We start from the raw sequence: 24646 nt of genomic DNA on the forward strand, positions 1-24646 counted from the left end.
TGAATAACTCAATACTAAAAGGTGGTTTCTCTAGATATTTTTTACAGAATATTATAAATACATGATTACTTAAAGTAAATTTGTTACCATTGAATTTATCTTGTTTTCAAATAAACTAACATTTAAGTAATTTTTCCACAGTTTTTTATACCCGGTTTCAGTCAAATTTACTCAAATTCATATTTTCTGGATCAGTCTTCTCTGTTTAGTCGTAATTAGACGTTATTTTCATTAGTTTTGAACTGGTTTCTCGATTTCCAGGTGGTAACTACGGGGAAGGTCCCGTGGTACCGGTGGACCGAGGTGCCGGAGGCGGTAGCGATTTGCAGGGTCTCTTACCCGAGCTCAATGGCGTGGAACTGGCTATGAGCTTGAGCCCCAAGTCGCATCTAGGCCAGGGATCACTCAGTCATCTCCAGCAGCTTCATCACTCCACTCCGTTCAGCGTCACCGACATACTTAGTCCCATAGAGGAGTCCTATAGAAAGCTCGAATTAGCGGCGAACCCGCCATCTCCATACCGGTCAGTGTTTACTTTCTGATGATAACTAAATACATTGTTTTATCAGAATCTCACGATTTCCAGTTGATGTCATATTGAAGGGTGTTATTTGTTTCAGATCCACGTCTAGTGGAAGCAGTATAAATTCACCGGGTGCTACGGGGTCCATATCTGGGCCCAGTGGTTGCAGTATGAACGGGAGCTATCCGGTGATGGGTCAGTTTGGAGGCGGACAATATTGCCCGGTGTCCGAAAATTTAGGTCTAGCTTCACATTATTCGTCAGGATGGTATCAAAGTTCGGCGGCAGATCCTCGATTTGCAAGTAAGTAAAATATAACTACATAATGTACCTATATGACTATAAAGATGACAATATATCACAATAAAACAGTGAATTCGCGTCATTTAAATTTCTGAGTCTGAGTTTTAGTTTATTGTGGCTTTAACATATAACAACATTCTAACCTACATAATATAATATAAAGAAAATGTTAACATTATAGTACATCTAATGAATATATTATCGAGTGACTTTTTAAAAATTAATCTCCTAGAACGTCAACAATCTGCCCGTGGACAATAAGTATTATTATATGATTTCAGTTATATAATATAACCATCCTGACATGAAGAAGATCATCTTAGTAAGTGATCTTCTGTACAACTTATCATTTAGATCTTATTCTAGATACTATTCCAACTTATTTTAAAGTCTGTTCTAACTTATTCTAGACTATATTCTATGTGTTTATTAATTAGTTCATATGGTAGTTTGAGCCTACGCACTTCACTGTTATCGTTCACATTTAACTGTTTGGCGAGTGCATTGGGATGCACTAATAGTCTTTCAGAGTAGTTCGCACTAGCATTTCGATTGACAGTCGTTATGGGTCAGGGTATATCGCGCTGAGTCAGTTTGTTGGTTTGTTCATAATTCATATTGACACAATTTGTCAATTTATTCTTCTGTGTTTTTTGTGGAGTGATGATTGTAGATATCCAAACAATTCTTACTTGTATATCTTTCTCGACCTGCATATCTACTGTAATAATTCTTTACCACATCCTGTAACTATTCGATTTGACTGAATATGCAATGATAGGGAGGAGGACTTTATAACTCTATTGTCAATGTTATTCAACCATCTGATCTACTGTGCATCTTTTTCTTAGGCCTATTTCTATAAAAGTAAATTACATAAAACATTTCATTTATATTTACCAAGTGACAATTTTAAATACCTCATTCTTTAAATTGGTATCTTCAAAACTTAATCTATGTTTTGCAAGCCATTCCTTAATTACACCCTTTGTAAACCACTTGTTGGAATTTTCTTGTTGGATTACAGTAGTCAATACATTATACATCTTGATGACGTAAGCTCGCTGCTACTTTGGATAGACTAAATGTATTTATATTTCAGTTACGTATTTTAATTACAAGTAATTCAAATACTGCCCTGTCCTGGTAACCATCAGCATCAAAGTAAAACATTTTGTTAACTTAAAATCTTTAGAAATTGTTGTTTCCGTCGGAATTTTGGAATAAAGAGTAGATGGAAACAGTCTTGTGTTAATATTAAATATTGTGTGAACATTTCAAATTCATCCGTCGAGTATTTTCTGAGTTTTGCTTTCACATACATAAAAACTCTGATACAGGTGTTTATTATTGACATCGGCCTCATTTGTTTTTAATCTGTATCAATATTTTACGTACAAACGCATGTCCCGATACTTTCAGCTTTGGCTAGCAACACCCTCTATTATCGCGCCGAATGAAGTATGATACAAATCCAATATTTTATCTTCGATCATCTCCCGTAACGACGGCAACTATGCGTTGCATTATTACCCCTGTTTAATACGACCGTCGAGGCTTTAGACACGCCAACCGTATCCAGTTACCTAAGCAACATCTCACGTTCACGTACGTAGCTGCCGACCGAGTGGCTCGATATTGATTACGGACCCTGGAGATTCTTCCGGCAGCCGCAACTATTTTCCGTCGGCTTTCCAAAAATCCCCGTTTCGTAGCAGTCTTCGGATAGTTTTGAGGTTATGGTGTCATGTTTTTGACAAGAAAGCGTTTTGCGGTTTAGCCGTCGTCTATGGATGAAGGCAACTGTTTCGTCTAAGAATGATTGATTGTTATTTTATTTGGTTTTTTTCTTGCGTGACAACTTTTGTATTTGTTTTTGATGTGTGTTTTGATCGGTTTACTAAATTTATAATTGATGAAAGTGACTACTTAAGGTGTGCTGAAGATTATGTATTTTAAACACTAATTAGAATGTATTTAAACATTTTTTTCGTTCATTATTTATTTAACGTTTTGAGTTTTTTGAATAAATATTGCTACTAATTCAAACTAAATATTTAATTATTATTTGTGTGTGTGTGTGTATGTGTGTGTGTGTAATAGTTATAGCGCTTTGCAACAGAATCTTCTGTTTCGTAGCTGTCTTCGGATATTTTTGAGGTTATGGTGTCATGTTTTTGACAAGAAAACGTTTTGCCATTTAGCCGTCGTCTATGGATGGAAGCGGCGTTGACGTTGGCAACTGTTTCGTCTAAGAATAATTGATTGTTATTTTATTTGTTTTTTCTTTCGCAACAACTTCTGTATTTGTTTTTGATGTGTGTTTTGATCGGTTTACTAAATTTATAATTGATGAAAGTGACTGTTTAAGGTGTGCTGAAGATTATGTATTTTAAACACTAATTAGAATATATTTAAACATTTTTTTCGTTCATTATTTATTTAACGTTTTGAGTTTTTTGAATAAATATTGCTACTAATTCAAACTAAATATTTAATTATTATTTGTGTGTGTGTGTGTATGTGTGTGTGTGTAATAGTTATAGCACTTTGCAACAGAATCTTCTGTTTCGTAGCAGTCTTCGGATAGTTTTGAGGTTATGGTGTCATGTTTTTGACAAGAAAGCGTTTTGCGGTTTAGCCATCGTCTATGGATGGAAGCGGCGTTGACGTTGGCAACTGTTTCGTCTAAGAATAATTGATTGTTATTTTATTTGGTTTTTTCTTTCGCAACAACTTCTGTATTTGTTTTTGATGTGTGTTTTGATCGGTTTACTAAATTTATAATTGATGAAAGTGACTACTTAAGGTGTGCTGAAGATTATGTATTTTAAACACTAATTAGAATGTATTTAAACATTTTTTTCGTTTATTATTTATTTAACGTTTTGAGTTCTTTGAATCAATATTGGTCCTAATTCAAACTAAATTATTTGTGTGTGTATTAGTTATAGCGATTTGCAACAGAATCTTCTGTTTCGTAGCAGTCTTCGGATAGTTTTGAGGTTATGGTGTCATGTTTTTAACAAGAAAACGTTTTGCGATTTAGCGATAAATGAAATATATCTTTTACTTATTAATATTTTAGGTTATTGTAGGTTATCACTAATATTGAAAAGAAAAACGAAAATTTATTAGATAATTTTAAATATTTCCATTATTAATTTTTTTCTTATTAAAGTCACATCACCGTAAAACTTACAAAATGTAATCAAGATAAATCTACAATCACACAGCCGTTAAATAAGCCAGGGAATTAAGTCGTCGTTAAATTAGGAGTATTATTTGTCTTGGGACAACCCACTCTGCTGTTTAATTAACCGCAAACCTTTACCGACGTCTTATTGTAAGCCACAATGCGGCTGTATCGCCCCTATCGCAGGAAGCATAGCCGCCGGATCAAAACAAACGCCTAACAAAAGGCTTTTCAGGTGTGTTTATGGAAGAATATTCGAGACGGGCGTGGGATCTCGCTTTTGTTCGGATATGATCCGGCAGCGGCGCTGCGCTGACACTCTCGCGTTAAATAAGCTGTCAATTTTTAATTTCGGACGGGAAGATTTTAGTTGAAGATCGAATTTCAATGATCGTGTATTAGGTGGTAGTATTTATTTTGATCAGCGACATCTGTTGGTGACAACGCGAAGTCTCAACGTTAACAATAACCTAACCTCACTATTAAATTAGATTTTGACATTCCACCTTAACGTAAAATAACGTTTTTCCAGTTAGTATTACTGAGTTAAGAGGAATGCTGAAAATTGCAAGGATCCCATCAAAACACTTTTAAACATTTATGGTGAGGCTGCTCCGTCATATCTTAATTGTCAATTTTGGTTTCAAGCGTTTTACTGCAGGAATTTTGATGTCACTGGTGCATTACGATCTGGTCTATGGATCAAAAAAGTTCGAAGACGATGATTTGCAAGTCTTATTGCGCGAAAACCCAACACAGATCTTCAAAGAACTTTCGGGCCTCTTAATAGTTGATGAATCAACTGTCTTAAAATAGGAGCATCAAGAAAGATACAAATGGCTACCACGTGAAGTGATTGAAAATGCCATTTTGAATCGTTTTAACGTAACAGTTGCATTGCTTGTCAGGTAAAATAAGAAGATTTTTCTGTATCATGCTGTGACTTATTGTACTGAGTAAAAGGTCATGAGTTTATTCAGGAAAACCATCCATCTCGACACATAGACTTCTGTTATGCATATGCTGTTCATATGGCGGAATCAGAAAAGTATATTACGAGCTGCCAAAATATAATGAAACTGTTATTGCAGATGTCAGCTGATTAGCGAGCAGCAGATTAATTATTATTAGCGTTGGGAACTATCGACTGAAAACTACTATCAAATATTTAGTAATTTGTTATTTTTTACTATTGATTGTTTCAGTTGCTATTTTTGGTTCGACTGATTTTACTACTTTTTACGAGTGACTGTTTCAGTCGACTCTTTGCAATCGTTATTTTCGGTCTGACTGATTTTGTTACTATTTACTATCGACTGTTTCAGTCGTGTTAGTTGCTTTTAGTTACTATTTTTGGTTCTACTAGTTTTATTCGACTGATTTTTAACGTTCTGGCTCTATCGTCCTAGCCGCGACATTAAAAAACATGTACCCAATTTATGGTTACATAGATTTATATGTAATATATATCGTTTTATGATTTTTTGGTAGTCTGCTTGTAAATAACAATATATTGTTTATTAATATAACAGCATTTTGTAATGATATTTTTCAAGTTTGTTAATGTAATGGGGTAAAAAGATTAAATTTGTGAATGATAAATAGTAAAATTTTTTGACTTTTGACTCTTTCTTTGTGGCAATAATAGGTAATATATATATATATATATATATACCATTCCTTTTTAGAAAATAGTTATTACTACTTTCAATAAAATAGTTATTACTATTTTCAGTCGCTATTTTTTTGACTATCGACTGTTTCGACTGTTTTACGACTATCGACTATTCCGATTGTTTTTAGTCGATAGTTCCCAAAGCTAATTATTATTAATTAATAATATATAATATATTAATGATTCATCAAATTCCTGGGTCATTCAGAGTATATTCCCAATTTTAAAGTAATGAAAATAAAATGAAATGAAATATGAGTAAGTCTATCAAATACAAGATATATGCAAAAGCAGCAAATACAAAATAATTGCTCTTGGAACAATTCGTATAGATTAAAAAATGTTCACGGTATTTATCAGTTTTAATTTGGTTAAAGATGGAACTATAGTTTCCCTTAGGAATAGTCCTCATGGAGAGATCAATAGTAACAGGTGATAGTGGTCAGAAGGGTAATCTATCGCCGGGAATGTAGATAGTTGGAAATTTATATTTTATATAAATAATATATATATATATATATATATATATATATATATAAATTTATATTCTATATTTTATATATCTTTTGTTTTATTGTTCTTGTTTCAATACACAACCAAGACGAATGCGAGATAAATTCATCAGTATACAGTCTTAAAATTAAAATTAAATTAGACTACTTAAGCTAAAGTTATACTATACGTATAAGTCCGTGTGGTTTTGTTGGCTTCAATCTTGTGATTTTTATTGCGCATTGTCTAGTATCTGTATTACTTATACGTTGCTCTGATTTAGTGATCTTTTTTCATGTTTTAAGATGTAATTTTAGGTATTGGTAATTAATCGTAGAACACAGATCTTTGTTTCGACAGCGTTGGTTTGATGTTTTAGTGGAACCCCATATCTGAACCCCATAAGCCCAAATAGGCTGTATAATTGACCAATGAACCAATATTTTTAATTTTAGGTCAAGTTTGGTAGTATCTTCCACCTAACCAATATGGTTCTTCATTTTTAGTCTGATCTGCTCTGCTAGGTTGATGCTGAGGCATATAGCTGATTCTGCTTGGGGAATCCAGCATCGGCCAAGTGATATAATTCGGTTTTTCGTCTTCGCCGAAACGCAAAATTGACATGGAGACCTTTGAAACAATTTGCCTGTATTTTACAGTCTTTAGTCCATCGTGTCCATAGTGGATCTTGTCGACTGTCACTTTTTACAGCCATAGATATGTACGTTTCTATAATGACAGTGTCGTAACTAAATGTTCCAGGGACTGTTTCTTGAGTTATTGTGATATCAGCAGCGTAGAGCAGATATCCTGAGGAATGCGAAATTCTAAATGTCTCTTCGAAAATACACGACTCCAGTAATGTAATTACAAAATATTTTTGACAAAAAAATTGAACCGAATTGAAATGGGTAGGCCAAGTAAAAGTGCAGCCCCTATGAGGAAAAATAGGAATAAAGAAAAAAAATTAGAAACGCTTCAGGCCACGGGGTCCGATAGTATCTAGCTTAAGATATTTGAGGAATGTTCTAACCAAACTAGAACAACAAAAAGTTGTTGTTCCGCCGGGAATCGAACGCACGACCTCCGCGTGTGAGCTGAACGCTTTAACCGTTACACCATAGAAACAGTTGCCTGTAATATTTCTATGACTCCTCATATGATATGGTTACGGAACGACTTCCGATTTTCCGTCACATCAGCTCAGCAATGACATTATACCCAAATATCTGATTATTTTGAATAAAATATATGTGAAAACTTTGTACGTGCCTTTGAAAGTTAAGGGTTTCACTCGAGTTCAAAGAATGTATAAACTCGGAAAATGTTGAAATGTTCATAAAATTATTTTATAAAAAGTATTTGTAATTGTTATGAATATATAATAAATTAGCGACCCGCCCCGGCTTCGCACGGGTGTAATGCTGATACTAAATTAAATACACTACAGAAAAAATATGAACGTTGTATATAAAAACATAGCGGCCCGCTCCGACTTTGCACGAGCATAAAATATATATGCCTATGTCACTCAATGAAAACATGATTAAAATCGATCCAGTATTTTTGGTTCATTCATTACTGCCCTTGGCCTGCACGCATTAAATTTGGAGTAAAACAATTCCTCTTCCCCTATACTTACTATGAAGATTTCCTGCTATCTTTGGAATATTTAAATTCATACAATTTTTATTACATTACACATTTTTAAACGCAAATTTTAAATTTGTAATATCTCCGAAAATATTTGTTTAATTTACATGCTGTAAGGAACCATATTGATCTATATTAATTGCACACTGTATTTAAGGTACTTAATTCGATAAGGATTAATGCCGTATTGCTTAAAATAGCTTCGTAAATAAGCCATTTTCTCACGTAAAAAGTAAACAATAAAAATGGTTAATGTGGGTTATCCCTAAAAGATAAACATATACCATCGCGGACTTTTTTGTAGAATTTTTTATGGTGTACAATACGGTAGTACATTAATTTGATCTAACTCGTAGGGTTAGGCAGCGTTTTTGCTAATTGCTAAATAAGCCTAAAAAAATAGGTTAATTTACGACATCACGTTAGAAACCTCTAAAATTAGCAATGTTGCCTTCGTATATTATGCATGTATTATACATATAAACCTTCCTCTTGAATCACTCTATCTATTGAAAAAAAAACCGCATCAAAATCCGTTGCGTAGTTTTAAAGATTTAAGCGCACATAGGGATATAGGGACAGAAAAGGCGACTTTGTTTTATACTATGTAGTGATATATCACGATCTATTGATACTTATAAATTGTATTCACATAGGCTGTTTGATACCTTCGAGGATTTGAAAACGTAACTGATCGTATTTCTGTGTAAACTATCGATAATTGGAGTGCCATCTGCAGCTGCACAACCTCGATATTTTTGGAGCTCGATTATGGGCCATACGAGAAAACTTTGACACTATCGCTAACCGTCTATTTATATAACGACGCCCTATTTCGATCCACGAGCTACGCGGACTCTACGGGAGAGGGTGAAAGGACATTTCTAAAATAAATATTTGTTTTGGACTACGTCACGGTCCACGAAAAAAAAAAGTATCTTTACGCGCCTTCCGACCGATTCACCTAGAAAAATAAAAGAAAGCGCCAACCGTCATTTTCGAATTTACGCATTCGGTAAACAAAATTACGACGATGACGAGAAGAGACAACAACGCAAATCCGATGCGAAAACATATTTTCGTCCGTCGATAGGCTCCCCCGAAGAATCACTTAAAGATCGCGGCGCGAGGGGCAGGAGGCAGGAATCGATAAAGAGGCCCGAGAAGATTTATGGCAGGAGATTGATCGCGGGTTAAGATCGTATAGTATGCTGTAACACGCAGGAATGACGTTTATACACGGATATCGGTATGCAAACAGGAAGCAGGATTATGATTGATGGCTGGGAAAGTGGTGAATGGTGGCGTGCGGCCGTATAGAGAGGAAATGCGGGCCGAATGCGCTGTAGGTAGGTCGGCGAACTGTCCGGGGACGCTTTTTGTTCGGAGATACGATGATTTACTCGATTTTTCATGAACTTAGTGAAAACTAATTAAAAAAAATTCTATAATATTCTAATATATTTATTACGTCTCAAAAATACATAAACTCTGCAGGAAAATAAGAGTTCTCAGGAAGAAAACGCTAGTTTTTAATTTAGGATTTATATTCGGACAAGAACCGGACCAAAATGTATGCCGACATAATATGAGATCAGTATAGAGCCACTAAACTATGAAGTTGGACAGGAAAGCATCAAATTCATTTATTCCTTGCATTGCTCATTCCTTCTAAGATATATAAGTGAACATATGGATTTTGATTATCTCTGATGAGGTTATAACTGAGAAGTGAAAAAAAAAAGAGTATATAGGATAGATATTAGGTACTTACGTATCATTTCCTGAAATCAGAAGAAAATAACAATGCTGCAGTAATAATATATTTTAGTAGCAGATTTAGCAGATTATAATACACACCTTTCAATATGGTCTATGACACCTTTCAACGCCAGTCACAATACCTCCTCTCTTATTTTTCAATATTTTCAATTCACAATCGATTAATATCTGCTCTGAAAGTATTTTGACAATTTGAGGGGTCTCGTCAAGGTTTATACCTTGAAATTCTTTGTGATTCTCAAAGTATCCGATAGCAGAGTTATAAAAATCAAACAACAAATGTAATGAATGTCGAAAATACAATTCTCGGCGTTCCGTGATATATGCAAAAGCAGCACGTACAAAATAATTGCTCTTGGAAGCATTCGTATAGATTAAAAAATGTTCACGGTATTTATCAGTTTGAATTTGGTTAAAGATGGAACTATAGTTTCCCTTAGGAATAGTCCTCATGAAGAGATCAACAGTAACAGGTGATAGTGGTCAGAAGGGTGATCTATAGCCGAGAATGTAGATAGTTGGAAATTTATATTTTATATAAATAATATATATATATATATATATATATATATATATATATATATATATATATATACATGTATATATATATTCTATATTTTATATAGAATATAGATAGAGCGGTAATAGCGCGTAAAAGATTCATAGTTATCCTCTTGAATTTCTTTATTACATCTTATTATATAAAATTAATATATTACTTTTGTTTTATTGTACTTGTTTCAATACACAAGCAAGACGAATGCGAGATAAATTCATCAGTATACAGTCTTAAAATTAAAATTAACTACTTAAGCTAAAGTTACACTATACATATAAGTCCGTGTGGTTTTGTTGGCTTCAATCTTCTGATTTTATTTCTTAGTATCTTCCACCTAACCAATATGGTTCTTCATTTTTAGTCTGATCTGCCTGTAGAGTAAGATGGTGATGAATGTTCTACTTCAGTGTCGGTTTATGACACCTTTCAACGCCAATCATAATACCTCCTCTCTTATTTTTCAATATTTTCAATTCACAATTGATTAATATCTGCTCTGAAAGTATTTTGACAATTTGAGGGGTCTCGTCAAGGCTTATACCTTGAAATTCTTTGTGATTCTCAAAGTATCCGATAGCAGAGTTGTAACAATCAAACAACAAAAGTAATCAATATCGAAAATACAATTCTGGGCATTCCGTGATTAGCGTGTGTTTAACGCAATAATTCTAAACGAAATTCAAAATTTAAAAGTGAAGTTAGCTGGTTTAACAATTGTTTATATTACTACACTACACCTATAGATATCGTTGATGAAAAGTGATGTTTATAAGAATAAAAAAAAACATTAGAATAACATTAATAATTAATTATTATATACATTGTCGACTGATTTTAAGAACTAAATCTTCACCCTTTTCTTCTTAAACACCATTCATGACGACTGATATTAAAACAAAATGTTTCAGAAAAAAGACTTTGTCTTCTGCGGCGCTTCCAAGTTATGAAATTGATAGAACAAACATTTAACTTTTAAAACTATTTAATTTTAACGAAAATAAGAAACGATTTGTTGAATTGGCGGTACAGAAGATTCTCTATAATCTAACAAAACGACCAAATTCATTGAGTGGCCTACCTCGAGTTGTAATACGTCTATCCAAACTCCAATAGTTAGTAGCTTGGGGAACTAGGATCTGCTTTAGATGATTTGGATAACTGTTAACCCAAAGTCAAAAATTTTACTTTCGTTTGTTCTATTTCGATTTAAAATTAAAAGAATATCTAAGAATAATTTTCTATAATTCGACATCAATTTCGACATTGACAGAAAGTTGCGAAGAAACTACTCAATATATGCCAACTATGCTATAAATTGAGATTATTAAAAATACGTTTATTTTAAGATTAAAAGTGGGATTACTAAGGTTTTAGCAGAAATAAGTAGAAATATTATCAGTGTAACATTTGTAACAATAAAATTAATAAAAGCACTCTAAGAATTACTCAATAATAGCGCAATATTTTATGATGATAACTTGAAGATAAAGATGCAAATTTATTTGATAAGGCTACCAAAATATTTATTTTACATATTTGATAGTAACTACAATACAAAAATTATGTATTTGAACATGAATATTTGATTTTATTAAACTTTTAGTAGCTCTGTGGAATGAAAACGTTTATTGTAACAAATTATTTTGTAATATCTGGGTAAATAAAATATTAATAAAACTTATAATCACGTGCAACTGCAATACTTCATCAAATACTTTATTATATCTATGTTTAGAGAAGTTTTAACATATTAAGTACTTCTATGAAATCTTAAACCAGATCTCTGCTTACTTTGTTTTACTTTACTTGGCAACATTTGGTTTCATACATTGTCTGTACGTAAGAATGGTTCGAAATTTTTAATATTTCTATTTGCCACATCACACAAATAAAATGCTATAAAAATTTAATAAAATCACATTGTTCAGTCAAATATGTATCAGTTTATCCTTAATCTGGTGAAGTATAACCCATTGAATTATTTGACGTACAAGAAATCAGATATCTGATATTGACTTTTTCTAATGATGATGGGATTGGATTGACACTTGTTGAAAGCTTGAATTTAATTAATATTTTTCTTTGTATTTTGAGGAAAGGTCGTTCAGTAGGGAAGAGTAGTAAAGATTCAGTGAGTTCAGTTAGAAACCTGTTTTCTTCTGTTTGGTTTACCATGTGAATATTGTAGAAATGTATATTTGTGGCGTTATGTACACTTGTATATCCAAACCCACCACATTATATTAAATATAAATTTCCGTATTATTTGGTATTATGGATATTATGTTAATTACACTCTATTTGTTTGCCTTGGAATGAAAATGCACAACTTCTTCAGAGTTTTTACCGAAGTTCAAATACATTAGACATTCTTGCATCATCGATACACATTAGAATGTCTAATTATAACGCAAAATTAGTAAAATAATATATAAATAAGACCTGTGCCCATATAAAACGTACAATGCGACCAAAATAACTACGTCATGCGTAGGTTTGGTCAATTCTCCTTTCAAATCTATTTCTTTTTCCAGATATAATTTCGATCGCGGGTAAAGTAAATACATAAAACTGCCATAAAGTAGTTTCTAGCTTCATCATCAGTAGTTTCAACTATGTTAACTGATTGAATAATTGTTTTGAGTTCAAGAAAACGTTATATCACATAACTTAAAACGTAGATATGCTACTACAATCTTGAGACAAGAAAATGTTGCCGGTCTTGCCGGAACATCAGACCAAACCAACATCATCTATTACTCAGCATAGTGGCTCATCAAAATTTGCGAACTCAACAATGGAAAGTCATTTTCGGCTTCACAATTACGCTTTCCTTGTATTTGTCGAGTGCTCGAGAAGGTTCGGAACGCGGGGAATAACGACGACGACGATCATTCGGAGGGAGGGGGAGAGGCGGCCGGGGAGCAGGAGCAGCAACGGCAGCAGGTTAAACGAACGAAAGGAAGACGAAAGAGGGGGGAGCGACGCTTTCGATGACAGGGAACGCGGAGGGGGGATGGAGGGTCGGTGGAAGGGACAACCATCGCTACTGTATTGTCGTTGGAATTCGAGTGCTGGGCAAACAAACGGGGCTCCGGCTTGTTTACCAGTCCGTGGGGTCCAGGGCTGGTGCACTCACTTGATGGCGTTTGCTTTTCGGGAAGCAGGCCGTTCGAGTTTTCATCCGTATATCGATGCGTATGCGAACTTATTTGCTACAGGGGGAGGGACGGGGCGACGTATTTGTTTGCGATTTTAATGTTGTACGATGCAGTTGAAATGGATTGACCCATTTCGGAAATTTTCATTTAGTAAATAATTACTTACTCGTAAAAGAGCTTACCAGAACATATGTGTGGAAAGTTCAAAGTATTATAAATAAAATAAAGGAACAAAATATCATATAACATATCTTATTGCATTAATCGTTAAACACCTTAATATGTATCAATACTTTAAAATATTATTATAAAATTACCTTATCACTACATTACTACAAGTACTACAATTAGATTTACATTAAACTGTTACAAAGTTACTGTTAATAATTCATAATTTCTTCTATTTGTCCTATGTGTTTCTTCTGTGCAAAGTATTGCAGTTAGCTTCATTTAACTGCTGCATATTTTCATTACTTCAGTTATGTATTCGTGTAATCTTTATCCTTTGCCTATAATTCTCACTCAAATATATAATGAAAAATAATAAACACATCAGGCTGATTAAAAGAATAATTTCTTTAATTACATTTTTAAATACAATTGCATCATTCTTTGCTTATTTATTCCACTCTTCGATCTGTAAAACTGTAGCTGTAATGTGTTTTCTGTTACGAAATTTATAAGTTCGCCATGTTATGTCAAAGACCAATCAGAAACTCCACGAAATATTGACGTCATTTACTTCAAACTTTTACGTTTAAACTTTTAATGCGCTTTGAGTTTATTTGAATTATTTATCATATTACATTTCATAGTTAAAAATTGGTTTTGCGAATTGGATTTATTAACGCAAATAACCAAAATTTGCCCAGAATCGATTGGTCGATACTGACTAACTGAAACAATGGTTTTAAAAAGATTTTCAAAAGCGTTACGAAACAGTGACGTCACTTACCATTTCCTAACCATCAATTTCGAATTCCAACATTTGAACTATTTAGCGCGCTTCGATTTTGTTTTTCTTACAAATATTATCTTTCACAGTTATAAATTGTTTTATGCAACAAATGAAAAGAAAATCAATGGAAAAATAGAAATAGGATTAATTAAGGCAAATAATCTAAATTTGTCCACAATCGTTTCTTCCATAATGACTGGCAATGTGTGACCGTAACTGAAATAATTATTTTAAAAAGAATACCAGGATTTCTATAGAATTGAAGTGCATATTTCAAACACTCAAACCATGTAATCTGGGAGAATATTGAAGAACATTAAGTAAAAATATTATCAGTATAATATTAATAAGTGCAGGGTAAAGAGTACTCAATAAAATCTCGAGTTGGAAACTGTGAGAATAGTATTATTGAAATAAAGTGCCATATATTTGCTAAGGCAAACTAAAATTCTATCGATCACAAAACTATTGAAAAATTCAATGATAATTTCAGTAAATGAAGATACAGATTGCAATTGTATTTGATAGTAGCCCTATATATTCATTTTACATAGTTGATAGTAACTAAAATATAATAAAGGATTAAATTGTATACATTATATTGTATCAAATCATCTTGTAATACTCGGGAAAATAAAACAGACAAATTGTAATTTTCAAGTTTATTTTAATAATAGACTTATAAACATTTTAGTACGGACAATTGCAATACAAAATCTGTGTTTAGGTATGCTTTTTGTGCCAAAAGATATTGTTCGGCTGCTTTTCTAGATATGTCTCAGGCTTTGGACAAAGTATGGCATACGGGCTTGCAAGTTAAACTAAAGAAACTTCTCCCTCATCCGGACTATCAGTTACTAAAATCGTATCTCACTAATAGACATTTTATTGTAAATCAAGGCGATGAACATACCGAATTAAATCCCATACATTCAGGAGTTCCGCAAGGTAATGTACTGGGTCCAGTACCGTATCCTCTGTATACGACCGATCTGCCCACCACAAAAATAACTATTGTGGCAACATACGCAGACGACACAACATCAACATACCTACAAACCCAACTGGAACAAATACAAATATAATTGAAGATATGGCGCATTAAAGCCAATGAAACCAAAGCCAAAAGTATAATATCTTTACCTAAATTTTATAATAAAATTGCATTGTTCTTTGCTTATTTATTTCAGTCTTCGATCTCGCCCTTGGAGGCTTCCATTTTATTAGAATATCTTTATTGGTAGCGTATATTTCACAAAGATATTAGACCTAAAATTTCTTCCTAGATATAAGCTTTAACCGTGCCAAATTTCACGCTTCCAGATGCCCCCGTTTTCTTCAAAAAGGTAGGCAAATTTTCGCTAAGCCTATTATTATATAGATAGTGTACCTGTACCCATACAAATCGTCCAGTGCGAACGAAACAACTACGTCACGCTCATTTCGGCGCGTTTGAACGTTACGTTTTCTTTGAAATTAATGTTCTTTGCAGAAATAACTTTGATTCCCTGTGAAGTAAACACGTAGAACTGTCATAAAGTAGTTTTTCAAAATCGTGATAGAGCCTATTATTGTTATTAAAATAAGTTTATTCAACGTTGGTCATGTAATCGACCCTCAGTAACATTATAGTACATCTAATGCATATATTATCGAAGAACTTAAAACTACAATTATTTATACAGCCACAATAATTTATAGATTAGAATTGTTTTATTATATTTATATTGAAATTTTTTCCACACTAGTATACGTAGAGTATTCGGAGCGTTTTTTTATGCACTGGTATTCTCCGAAGACCTAATCCACATGATTAACAGCATAATTAACATTTATTAGCATATTTATGTTCTACGCTTAGTTTTTGTTTCTTTCCATGCAATGTTTCCTTGTAAAGTCATTATGATATCACTACATTTCGCTTTAGTTTATCCTGTTACTACTTGTAGACATCTTTCTTGATAAAACTACATTTAATCACTGCATTCTCTGTACTGCATTTGCCATCTGCAAAATAGTTAGTATTATTTCTCTACTCATACATTTTAACCCAACATTCATGTATATTTGGAACAATAACACACATGCTCATAAAGCTTTCACACTGTACAATACAATTTCCTACAATTAAAGTATATTAATTGTATACTGACCTTTAGTTGTTGCTTCTCTAATCACCCTGTCTTGGTAATTGTCAGCATTGAATCATCATCACCAACATTCATTAAGTTTTATGATTGAACTTTCACTTTCACAAACTTGCTCAAGATTCTACAATTTGTCAATTTTTTCTTCAATGTGTCTGATGGAGCTCACAGCTCACACAAACTGAAGGTGTTATTGTTGACAATGCCTCTTTCGATAAATCTAGACAGTTATGGTTTGAATATCCTTCTCGTCCTGAATGTCTAATGCAATAATTCTTTGCAATACCCCATATGAACTCAATTGGATTAAATATGCAGTGATAGGGATGAAGATATAATAATCTAGGGCCATAAAGTTCAGTAATCTGATCTACTATGTATCTTTTCTTAGGCCTATTTCTATCAAAGTACATTACATAAAATGCAATTAAATATTTCATATATATTTACCGAGTAAGAATTTGAAATAGTTCATTCTTTAACATGGTTTCTTCGAAACTTATTTTATGTACTTTAAGCCATTCCTTAACAGCCTTTGTTGATGCACTTGTTGGGATATTCTCCACCAGTATACTATTATATGATGCATGGTCCATTACAATAACTGATGGTTCCTCCAAGTTCTTTAAAAGCTGATTTTCAAACCAGTGCAAAAATAAGTTATGGTTCATTTCTCCATGGTAGTCGCCCTTGGACTTCGAAGAAAACACTAATTCTAAATCAGGAGTTAAACCATTTCTTTTTCCAGAATGAAGAACTATATGTCTGCAATGAATTATTAATAAATGTTATGACTAACCAAACCTAATCGATAGTGATTCCAACGGTTACCTTTTTCCAACAACTTTTGTTGTCTTTACACTATAGTTATTATAATCTTACTATGAGCGACCCAATATACCATTCAGAAATATTCATGTCTCATTTACATATATAAATTAATATAATAATTCTTCCTTGATTTTGTTGTATGTTTTTAAAAATTGTATTCTTTTAAAGGCAATGTCTGGAAGTTCCATTAAACCCTTTCGTGGGTTTCATAGCATTATTGATACACTACTTAAAGCCTATATTACCCAACAGTGTATGAAGGGATGTTCCACATCCCTCAAATAGCTGAATATCTTTTGACTTTTTATGGATACTTTAAAAACTAACAATTTTTTTGTACATTTCTTATATTTGATCTCTAATACGCTAACATCAAGCTGATCTTGATTCGTCAACAGTTTCGCATAAACACGGTTTCTTTTTGGTGAATTTAAGGCTATTTTGTTTTTTGATATATTTTAGTGACCGTGTCCGTACTAATATTCAGTGCAGCTGCAACGCCCAGAAAAGTATTTCCAATAAGAATCACTGAGATTTGAAATTCATTAAAACAAAGCGCTAAAACAACTTTTGTCGGTTTATAAACCGCAATTATAATATTTTGAAAAATTTTACAGACGTTTGACAAACGGACAACTTTTGCATTATTGCAACAACAGCATTCTAGCTCTTTTTAAATAGAATAAAATAGGAAAGAAAATATTGTCTGGCTATAAAAAAGCTGTCGGTTATAAAATATAAAATATATAAAATATAAAAAAATTTACAACTTTTGGCAGACATATATTGGTCACGTGTGTCATTACTATTTTGAATTGACTATAGATAATGTATCTGTACCAATATAAATCATCCACTACGAACAAATCAAGTACGTCACGCGTATTTTGGAGCGTTTCAACATTACGTTTTCTTTCAAATTAATGTTAAATGCAGAAATAATTTGATTCCGTTTAAAGTAAACATGTACAACTGTCATAAAGTAGTTTTTCAAAATCATGATCTTTTTTCCATTGTTTGCCACGTAATCGTCCTTCGGTAACATACTTTTTTTTCCTTGTTTCAGTTTCCAGGTTAATGGGTACTTCGGCCTCGGCCGCCAACATGGGCCACGGCCTGAACGCGGCCGGAATGCCCGGCCTGAACGCATGCGCCGGTGTGCCCGACGTCAAGCCGATGCAATTCCCGTTGGCGCAACGACGAAAGAGGCGTGTCCTGTTCACGCAAGCTCAGGTAAGCCGCGGCGCCGCCCACCGCCGTACCGTAAAAACCGCACGGGTCGCGGGCGAGTCGCCCTCTCCCCGCCCCCCTCGCGAGAACCGTTGCCTGGTGACCGTCGGACACGTCGAACGATGGTCAGGCTCGCGAAGGTAAAGTTGACGCTTTGCCGACGGAATGTGTCAAACGTACCGGGTTTCATCTGGCAACGGTCCGCCGGGAATGCGTCGGTTGACATTCTCGCCACCAATCGGTTCTCGTCGTTTTAACGGATCCGTTTTTCCAGGTCTACGAGCTGGAGAGACGATTCAAACAACAAAAATACCTGTCCGCTCCGGAAAGGGAACATCTGGCCTCCTTGATTCATCTCACACCCACTCAGGTATTTATTCTATTTTATTTATTGTGTTATGATTATTAATACGTTTTCTATAAGCAATATACGAAAATACACCCTGTTAACTAATTCTAAAAACAATTTTTTATGACTCTTAGTTGTTATCTTATGTCAGCAATATGCGCAGTTGACAATCAGTATTTCTAATTCTTTAGAATTTATTGATATACTACTAGTAGTCGTTGATGATTTTTTAAAAATTTATTTCATCTTTCATTAGATGCTTAGTATAATCTTAATTCATAAATTAATTTATTACTACTATTCTGTTGTACTTGCATGTATCCGGTCAAAATCTTGTGAAACGTCCAGGAGTAATGAAGGGCAGTAGACTTGGTCTGCTACTTCTAGTAGATAACACTCCACCCACTGCTCATCATCTTGTTTCATAGAAAACTACCTGTCTGTAAGATAATATTTCAGTAGCTGAAAATGTGGATGAAGGAGAAACTTTCATAGTTTAACCTATAGCCCTATATATCATATTTTAATAAAAACCTTCAGATATATGCAATAATGCAACCAAATTTTTAAGTAATAACCTCTGCTGCTTTTGTAACACTGCAATAATGATAAATATTATTGATTTTAATATCTTTTCTGTCAGTGCTTGTTCCAGATACTGGATCACAACGTATTTATTTAGCATCCTAAACCAGTAAAAAATATTTTTTATCAGACTTAACAAAAGTTTTGTTTAATGAAATTACCGTTCACTAAAACCTTTTCTTTATGATTGATTTTATTTATATTTTTATGGATATACGACAATATTTGATATACTTGTTCTATAGTCCTAGTGTCATGAATATTGATAATTTAAAACAAGAACTATACAAATCATAAAAAATACTAGTATTAGTATAATAAACCTCAAAAATTGTCTAAGTAATCCATTGCAATTTAATTAGTTACTAGTAAAAGACGTATTTAAAAATAAGCAGCAAATAATTGGAAGTAAATAAAAGTTCATCATTCTGTATAAAGTAAATTCACTTTTTTTAAAAGCAGATAAAATAATTAATATTTTATAATTTGAGACATCTGGAAATAAATAAGTAAATCTAGTAATGAGTTTGTACAATAGCAATTTAAATTTTCCAGGATTGGATTCAATTATTATATTGTCACTTGCTTGTTGTAATTTTCGTGTGACTTCTTCGGCATTGTCTCCGACAGCATGATTCGCTGTGTCATCAGTAAATATAGCCATCGTGACATCTTCCATTTGTAGTATATGATATATGTAGAGTAGGTAAAGAATTGGTCTCAATACACTTCCTTGTGATACACCTGCTTCAGCTTCTTTTGTTGAATTATAGACTTCCTCTTATTTAATTCTAAACATTCTAGCTGTAATTTAAGAGATTGAGAGTTGGGTGTTGTTTTGGTAACATTTTCTGTAATTTATGAACAATGCCGTCATGCCAACATTATTGAAGGCTTGTCCTGCATCTAAGAATATAGCTGAACATACCTTTGTACTTTCATAATGATACTTTTAAACCACTGACATTATAAACTATTTAATAATTAAACATATTTTACGTATAACCCTCGTATATTTTATCGGATCATCGATTTTGCATGCTTTTTCGTTAGTTGTAGGATAGTTTTAATATTTTTGTAGTCTGTTTTACAAAAAAATGTTATGGTAGTCGCCCTTGGATTTGTAGGAAAACACTAATTCCGCTTCAGGGACAAAACTACAAAACAAAAAATATATATGCAATTAATTGTTAATAAATATAATGGCCAAAACCTAATCGAATGCTATTGTAACTTTTACCTTTTTCCAACAATTTTTGCTGTTTTTACACTTTTTTTGTTACTGTCTTACCAAGAGTGCCCCAATGAACCATTTTGAAATATCCAAGTTTCATTAAGATACACAAATTCAAATAATTTATCTTGTAAGAGTGTATGAAAAGATGTCTTACATCTCTCAAAAAACTGCATGTCCCTAACTCTTTTATGTATACTTTCCAGACAATTTTCTCTAAAATAATTTTATTAAATTACGTTTATATCGATAAAATAGTTTGTGTACTTACTGTTCTTATACATTTCTTATATTTGATCTCGAATAGAGCCAATATCAAGATGGTCAAGATCCGTCACTCACTTCGTATGTAGACGGGTTTTCTTGGTTGAATTTAACGTATTGTTCTTCATTTTTTAAGTGATGTTATTCATAATTCCCACACTAATATTCAGCTATATAACTAATATTTTAAATAATTTTGGGTACGGACGACGGCAGGTTGTCAGACGTATGCAAAAGTCTTTAAAGCAATAGTGTTAAGGCGTTTTAATTCTTACATTTAGAATTTTCTTGTATGTCTAAGCCAAACTGAACTAAAACTCAGAGTTGATGCGGTAACATTGCGATATTTTGACATAGCAAATTTCCATGACGCATATATAAAAAAATTTTGAATAGATTATATTTTATGAATATAAACATGTTATCAAAACGTTCCCAGCGATTTTTTCTCATAAATCTCGACGGAGTGCGCCTAGCGAAATATTGTTGTTGGGGCTTATGGGTCACACGTCGTCGTTATTGTCCGAATTATTAGAACCGGGATTATCGTCGGGATTTACCTTGGGGCCGACGATCGAAATCCTCATCAAACGGGGATTATGGTAATTGCCCACCCTTTTGTTTGCGATATTATGATGTTATGACGTCAATTTCATACCGGCTTAAACAGGGAGCTTGGCCTGAAATAACTTTTTAGGTTTTAATATTGTTTGCAATATAAACATTGTCATCAGTAGAATTATTTTTCAGTTATGAGCATTAATTCGTTTATTCGTTAATAGTAATTCGTTTATTAAATGCAAATGGCTTAGCGTTGCGTTATTTTGACTCTAGCCTAACGAAACACTAAATAAAATTAAAATACAGTAAAAACAGTAAATAAAATAATAAAACAAAAATAAATAATATAATTTAATTTTAATTAATTTCGTTATAAATATATATATAATTTATTTTAACATTATAGTATATTTTTTTTTATTAATGTCCTGGAACGTTAACAATCTGCCCGTGGGCTGTAAGTATTATTATATGATTTCAGTTATATAATATAATGTAGTATATCACTTCAGTAAGGGATCTGCTGTACAACTTATAATCTAAATCTTATTCTAGATACTATTCTAACTTATTTTAAAGTCTATCCTAACTTATTTTAAAAACTATTCTAGCTTATTTTATAGATTATTAAATCTCACTCTATGTGTCTATTAATCAGTTCATATGGTTGTTTGCGTTTGAGCTTGCGCACTATACTGTAATCGCGCACATTTAACTGTTTGGCGAGTGCATTGGGATGCACTAATTGTCTTTCAGAGTACTTCGCACTAACACTCCGAATCACACTCGTTATGGGTTCTATGGGGGTATAACGCTGAATCAGTTTGTTAGACATGTAATATGGGGCATCGAAGATGACTTGCAACACTTTATTCTGGAATCTCTGGAGGATATCTGTCTTAGATTTGCTAGTAGTACTCCGCAGTTGAATACCATAGGCCCAAATGGGCTTAAATACTTAAGTCAATACGACTTATACAGCAAAATCTTATTATCTAATGATAACTTAGCTTTACGCCCTATCAGGCAATACATTTGCTTTAGTTTAAGCCCAAGCTTCTCCCGTTTTATAACTACTTGTTTTTTCCATGTCAAACGTCGATCGAAATGCATTCCCAGATATTTAACGTTGTTTGCATAGATATACTTATCTAATGCATATATTATCGATTATATTATCGATAAATATTATAATTACCTGAACTACTTTCCACATCACCTAGTTCATCACCATCATAGAGTTTTAGGCGCATTTTTTATGTAATGATATTCTATAGAGGTTTAATCCATCCAATGAGGAATTGTATATAGAAGTAATGCATTTTACTTTTATTAGAGAACATATTTTCCTTTTACGTTTAGTTCTTGTTTCCTTCGGTGGAGTGTTTCCTTGTAAAGTCATTTTGATATCAATGTATTTCTCCTGTTACAACCTATATACATTTTTCCTGATAGACTCTGATTCCTGATTCTCTTTAATGCATTTACCATATCTGGAAAACAATTAGTATTAATTCTCCTACAGGCTTCTTAACAGGCTTATTTAATTAAGCAGTAATTTCTTGTCAACATTTTTAAATAAAATTGCATCGTTCTTTACTTATTTATTCCGTCACTCAATCTTTAAAACAGTATCTGTCATATTTTTTCCTGTTAGTAAATTTATTTCTTTCAAGCATTTTATGTAATATTCTCTCACCGTTACAGATAGATGATCTTTAATGTGTCTTTTATAGCTTTATTTAATCTACTGCTTTCTATTTTGTGTCTCACAGGAGAACTACAAACTCACCAAGAAATGAGGGATACAAATTTTACAAATTTCTTTATAATTGCTAATATTCTTTAGAACGTTTATTTTAAATCTTGATGCACAAATTAATGTGTTTGGTTACAGCTTTTTTATGAAATGAATCAGGTAAATTAAAAATTTAAATTTTCAAAAACATTTTAATAACCTTTAGAATTACCTCTAGACCAACCTCCATGTCTCCATAAACATATACTATCAGTTCTTAATCACGAATAATTTTTTTAGCCATTCTGATTTCATGTTTCTGTCGAAAATCTAAATATACTGTAAACAAAGAGGACGGACAATTCCTGTTATTCCCGATTTATTTTGTTATTATTTGGTTAATCTATATTTTTAGGATAAACTTTTATCATATGGCTTTTTTATTTAAAACTGAACATACCTTCTGATAAAGCGGCCATTTCTGGTTGCTTGATTTGGACGTATTTCATTTTATTGCAATTTACTTATTTGTAGCGCATATTAGACAAACATTTTAAGCCTAAATAGCCTTAATATTTAGTGAAGATGATACTTGAAACATATACCAAATATATAAAAATACTAAATATATAGATATACTGCAGCCCGAATAGGAAGAAAGATGAGAAAAAGAAGGAAATCAAAAACATGAGTGAAAGAATTTGAAAACATTTTGATTAATATATTTTGTATACATGTTTATTAATAAAGGCTTTTTTAAGTTGCAAAAATGATAAAATACATATAACTATAACGTAGTATTAATATACATTTCGATCGATGAAACAAGATTTCGTCGAATAACATTCACACCATTTCAAGGGATTTTTAAACGTAGTATAGATCTTTTCTCATCTTATTGATGTAGTTACTCTTTTTAGAAACAAATTTTCCATGAATTATTTCCCACTACACCTACATTATGGAGTTAGTCATTCGACATAGCATGATCCTTTGAAACAACATCTTTGAATCGAATATAACATTCCAAAAAAGTAAAAATGAACTTTAAAATGGCTCACCCTATATTAGATTATATTATTTAAATAAACGTTCGTAAATATTTAATTTTTTCTTTCAATATTAACAGTTCGAGCCGACAATCTTATAGGCAGATCGATCATCGCACGTATTAGGACCGAATGAAAATCATTACCAATATAAACTGCCACACCAAACCAACCCCCTTATTAGACAGCACAAAGCACCCCCGCTGTCTCGGGAAGTAACTACATGATTGCATTACAATCGACCCCAGCCGTTATTGCTGGTGGGGTGGTCGAGTGGTCGACACCCCGAGCTATAGGTCAGGAAAGGGTTTTACGAAAAATTAAATTGCTTGACAGGACGGGCAGTTATTTTCCTT

At 32.8% G+C, this 24646-nt stretch overlaps 1 protein-coding gene across 1 annotated transcript in view; it reads left to right on the plus strand.

Moving 5' to 3' along the window:
* The window catches only part of scro (scarecrow), a 56943-nt gene that overhangs the window by 3097 nt on the left and 29200 nt on the right, over positions 1-24646 (plus strand). Inside the window, exons 2-5 of the mRNA XM_076411400.1 lie at positions 262-523; positions 621-826; positions 18347-18513; positions 18785-18880. Coding sequence (XP_076267515.1) covers positions 262-523; positions 621-826; positions 18347-18513; positions 18785-18880 — 731 coding nt within the window. The remainder of the gene's footprint in view (positions 1-261; positions 524-620; positions 827-18346; positions 18514-18784; positions 18881-24646) is intronic.

The sequence above is a fragment of the Rhynchophorus ferrugineus genome, unplaced genomic scaffold, assembly GCF_030347505.1.
Source record: "Rhynchophorus ferrugineus isolate W39M unplaced genomic scaffold, kcgeb_rfMv2 rfM8, whole genome shotgun sequence".
NCBI lineage: Eukaryota > Metazoa > Arthropoda > Insecta > Coleoptera > Curculionidae > Rhynchophorus > Rhynchophorus ferrugineus.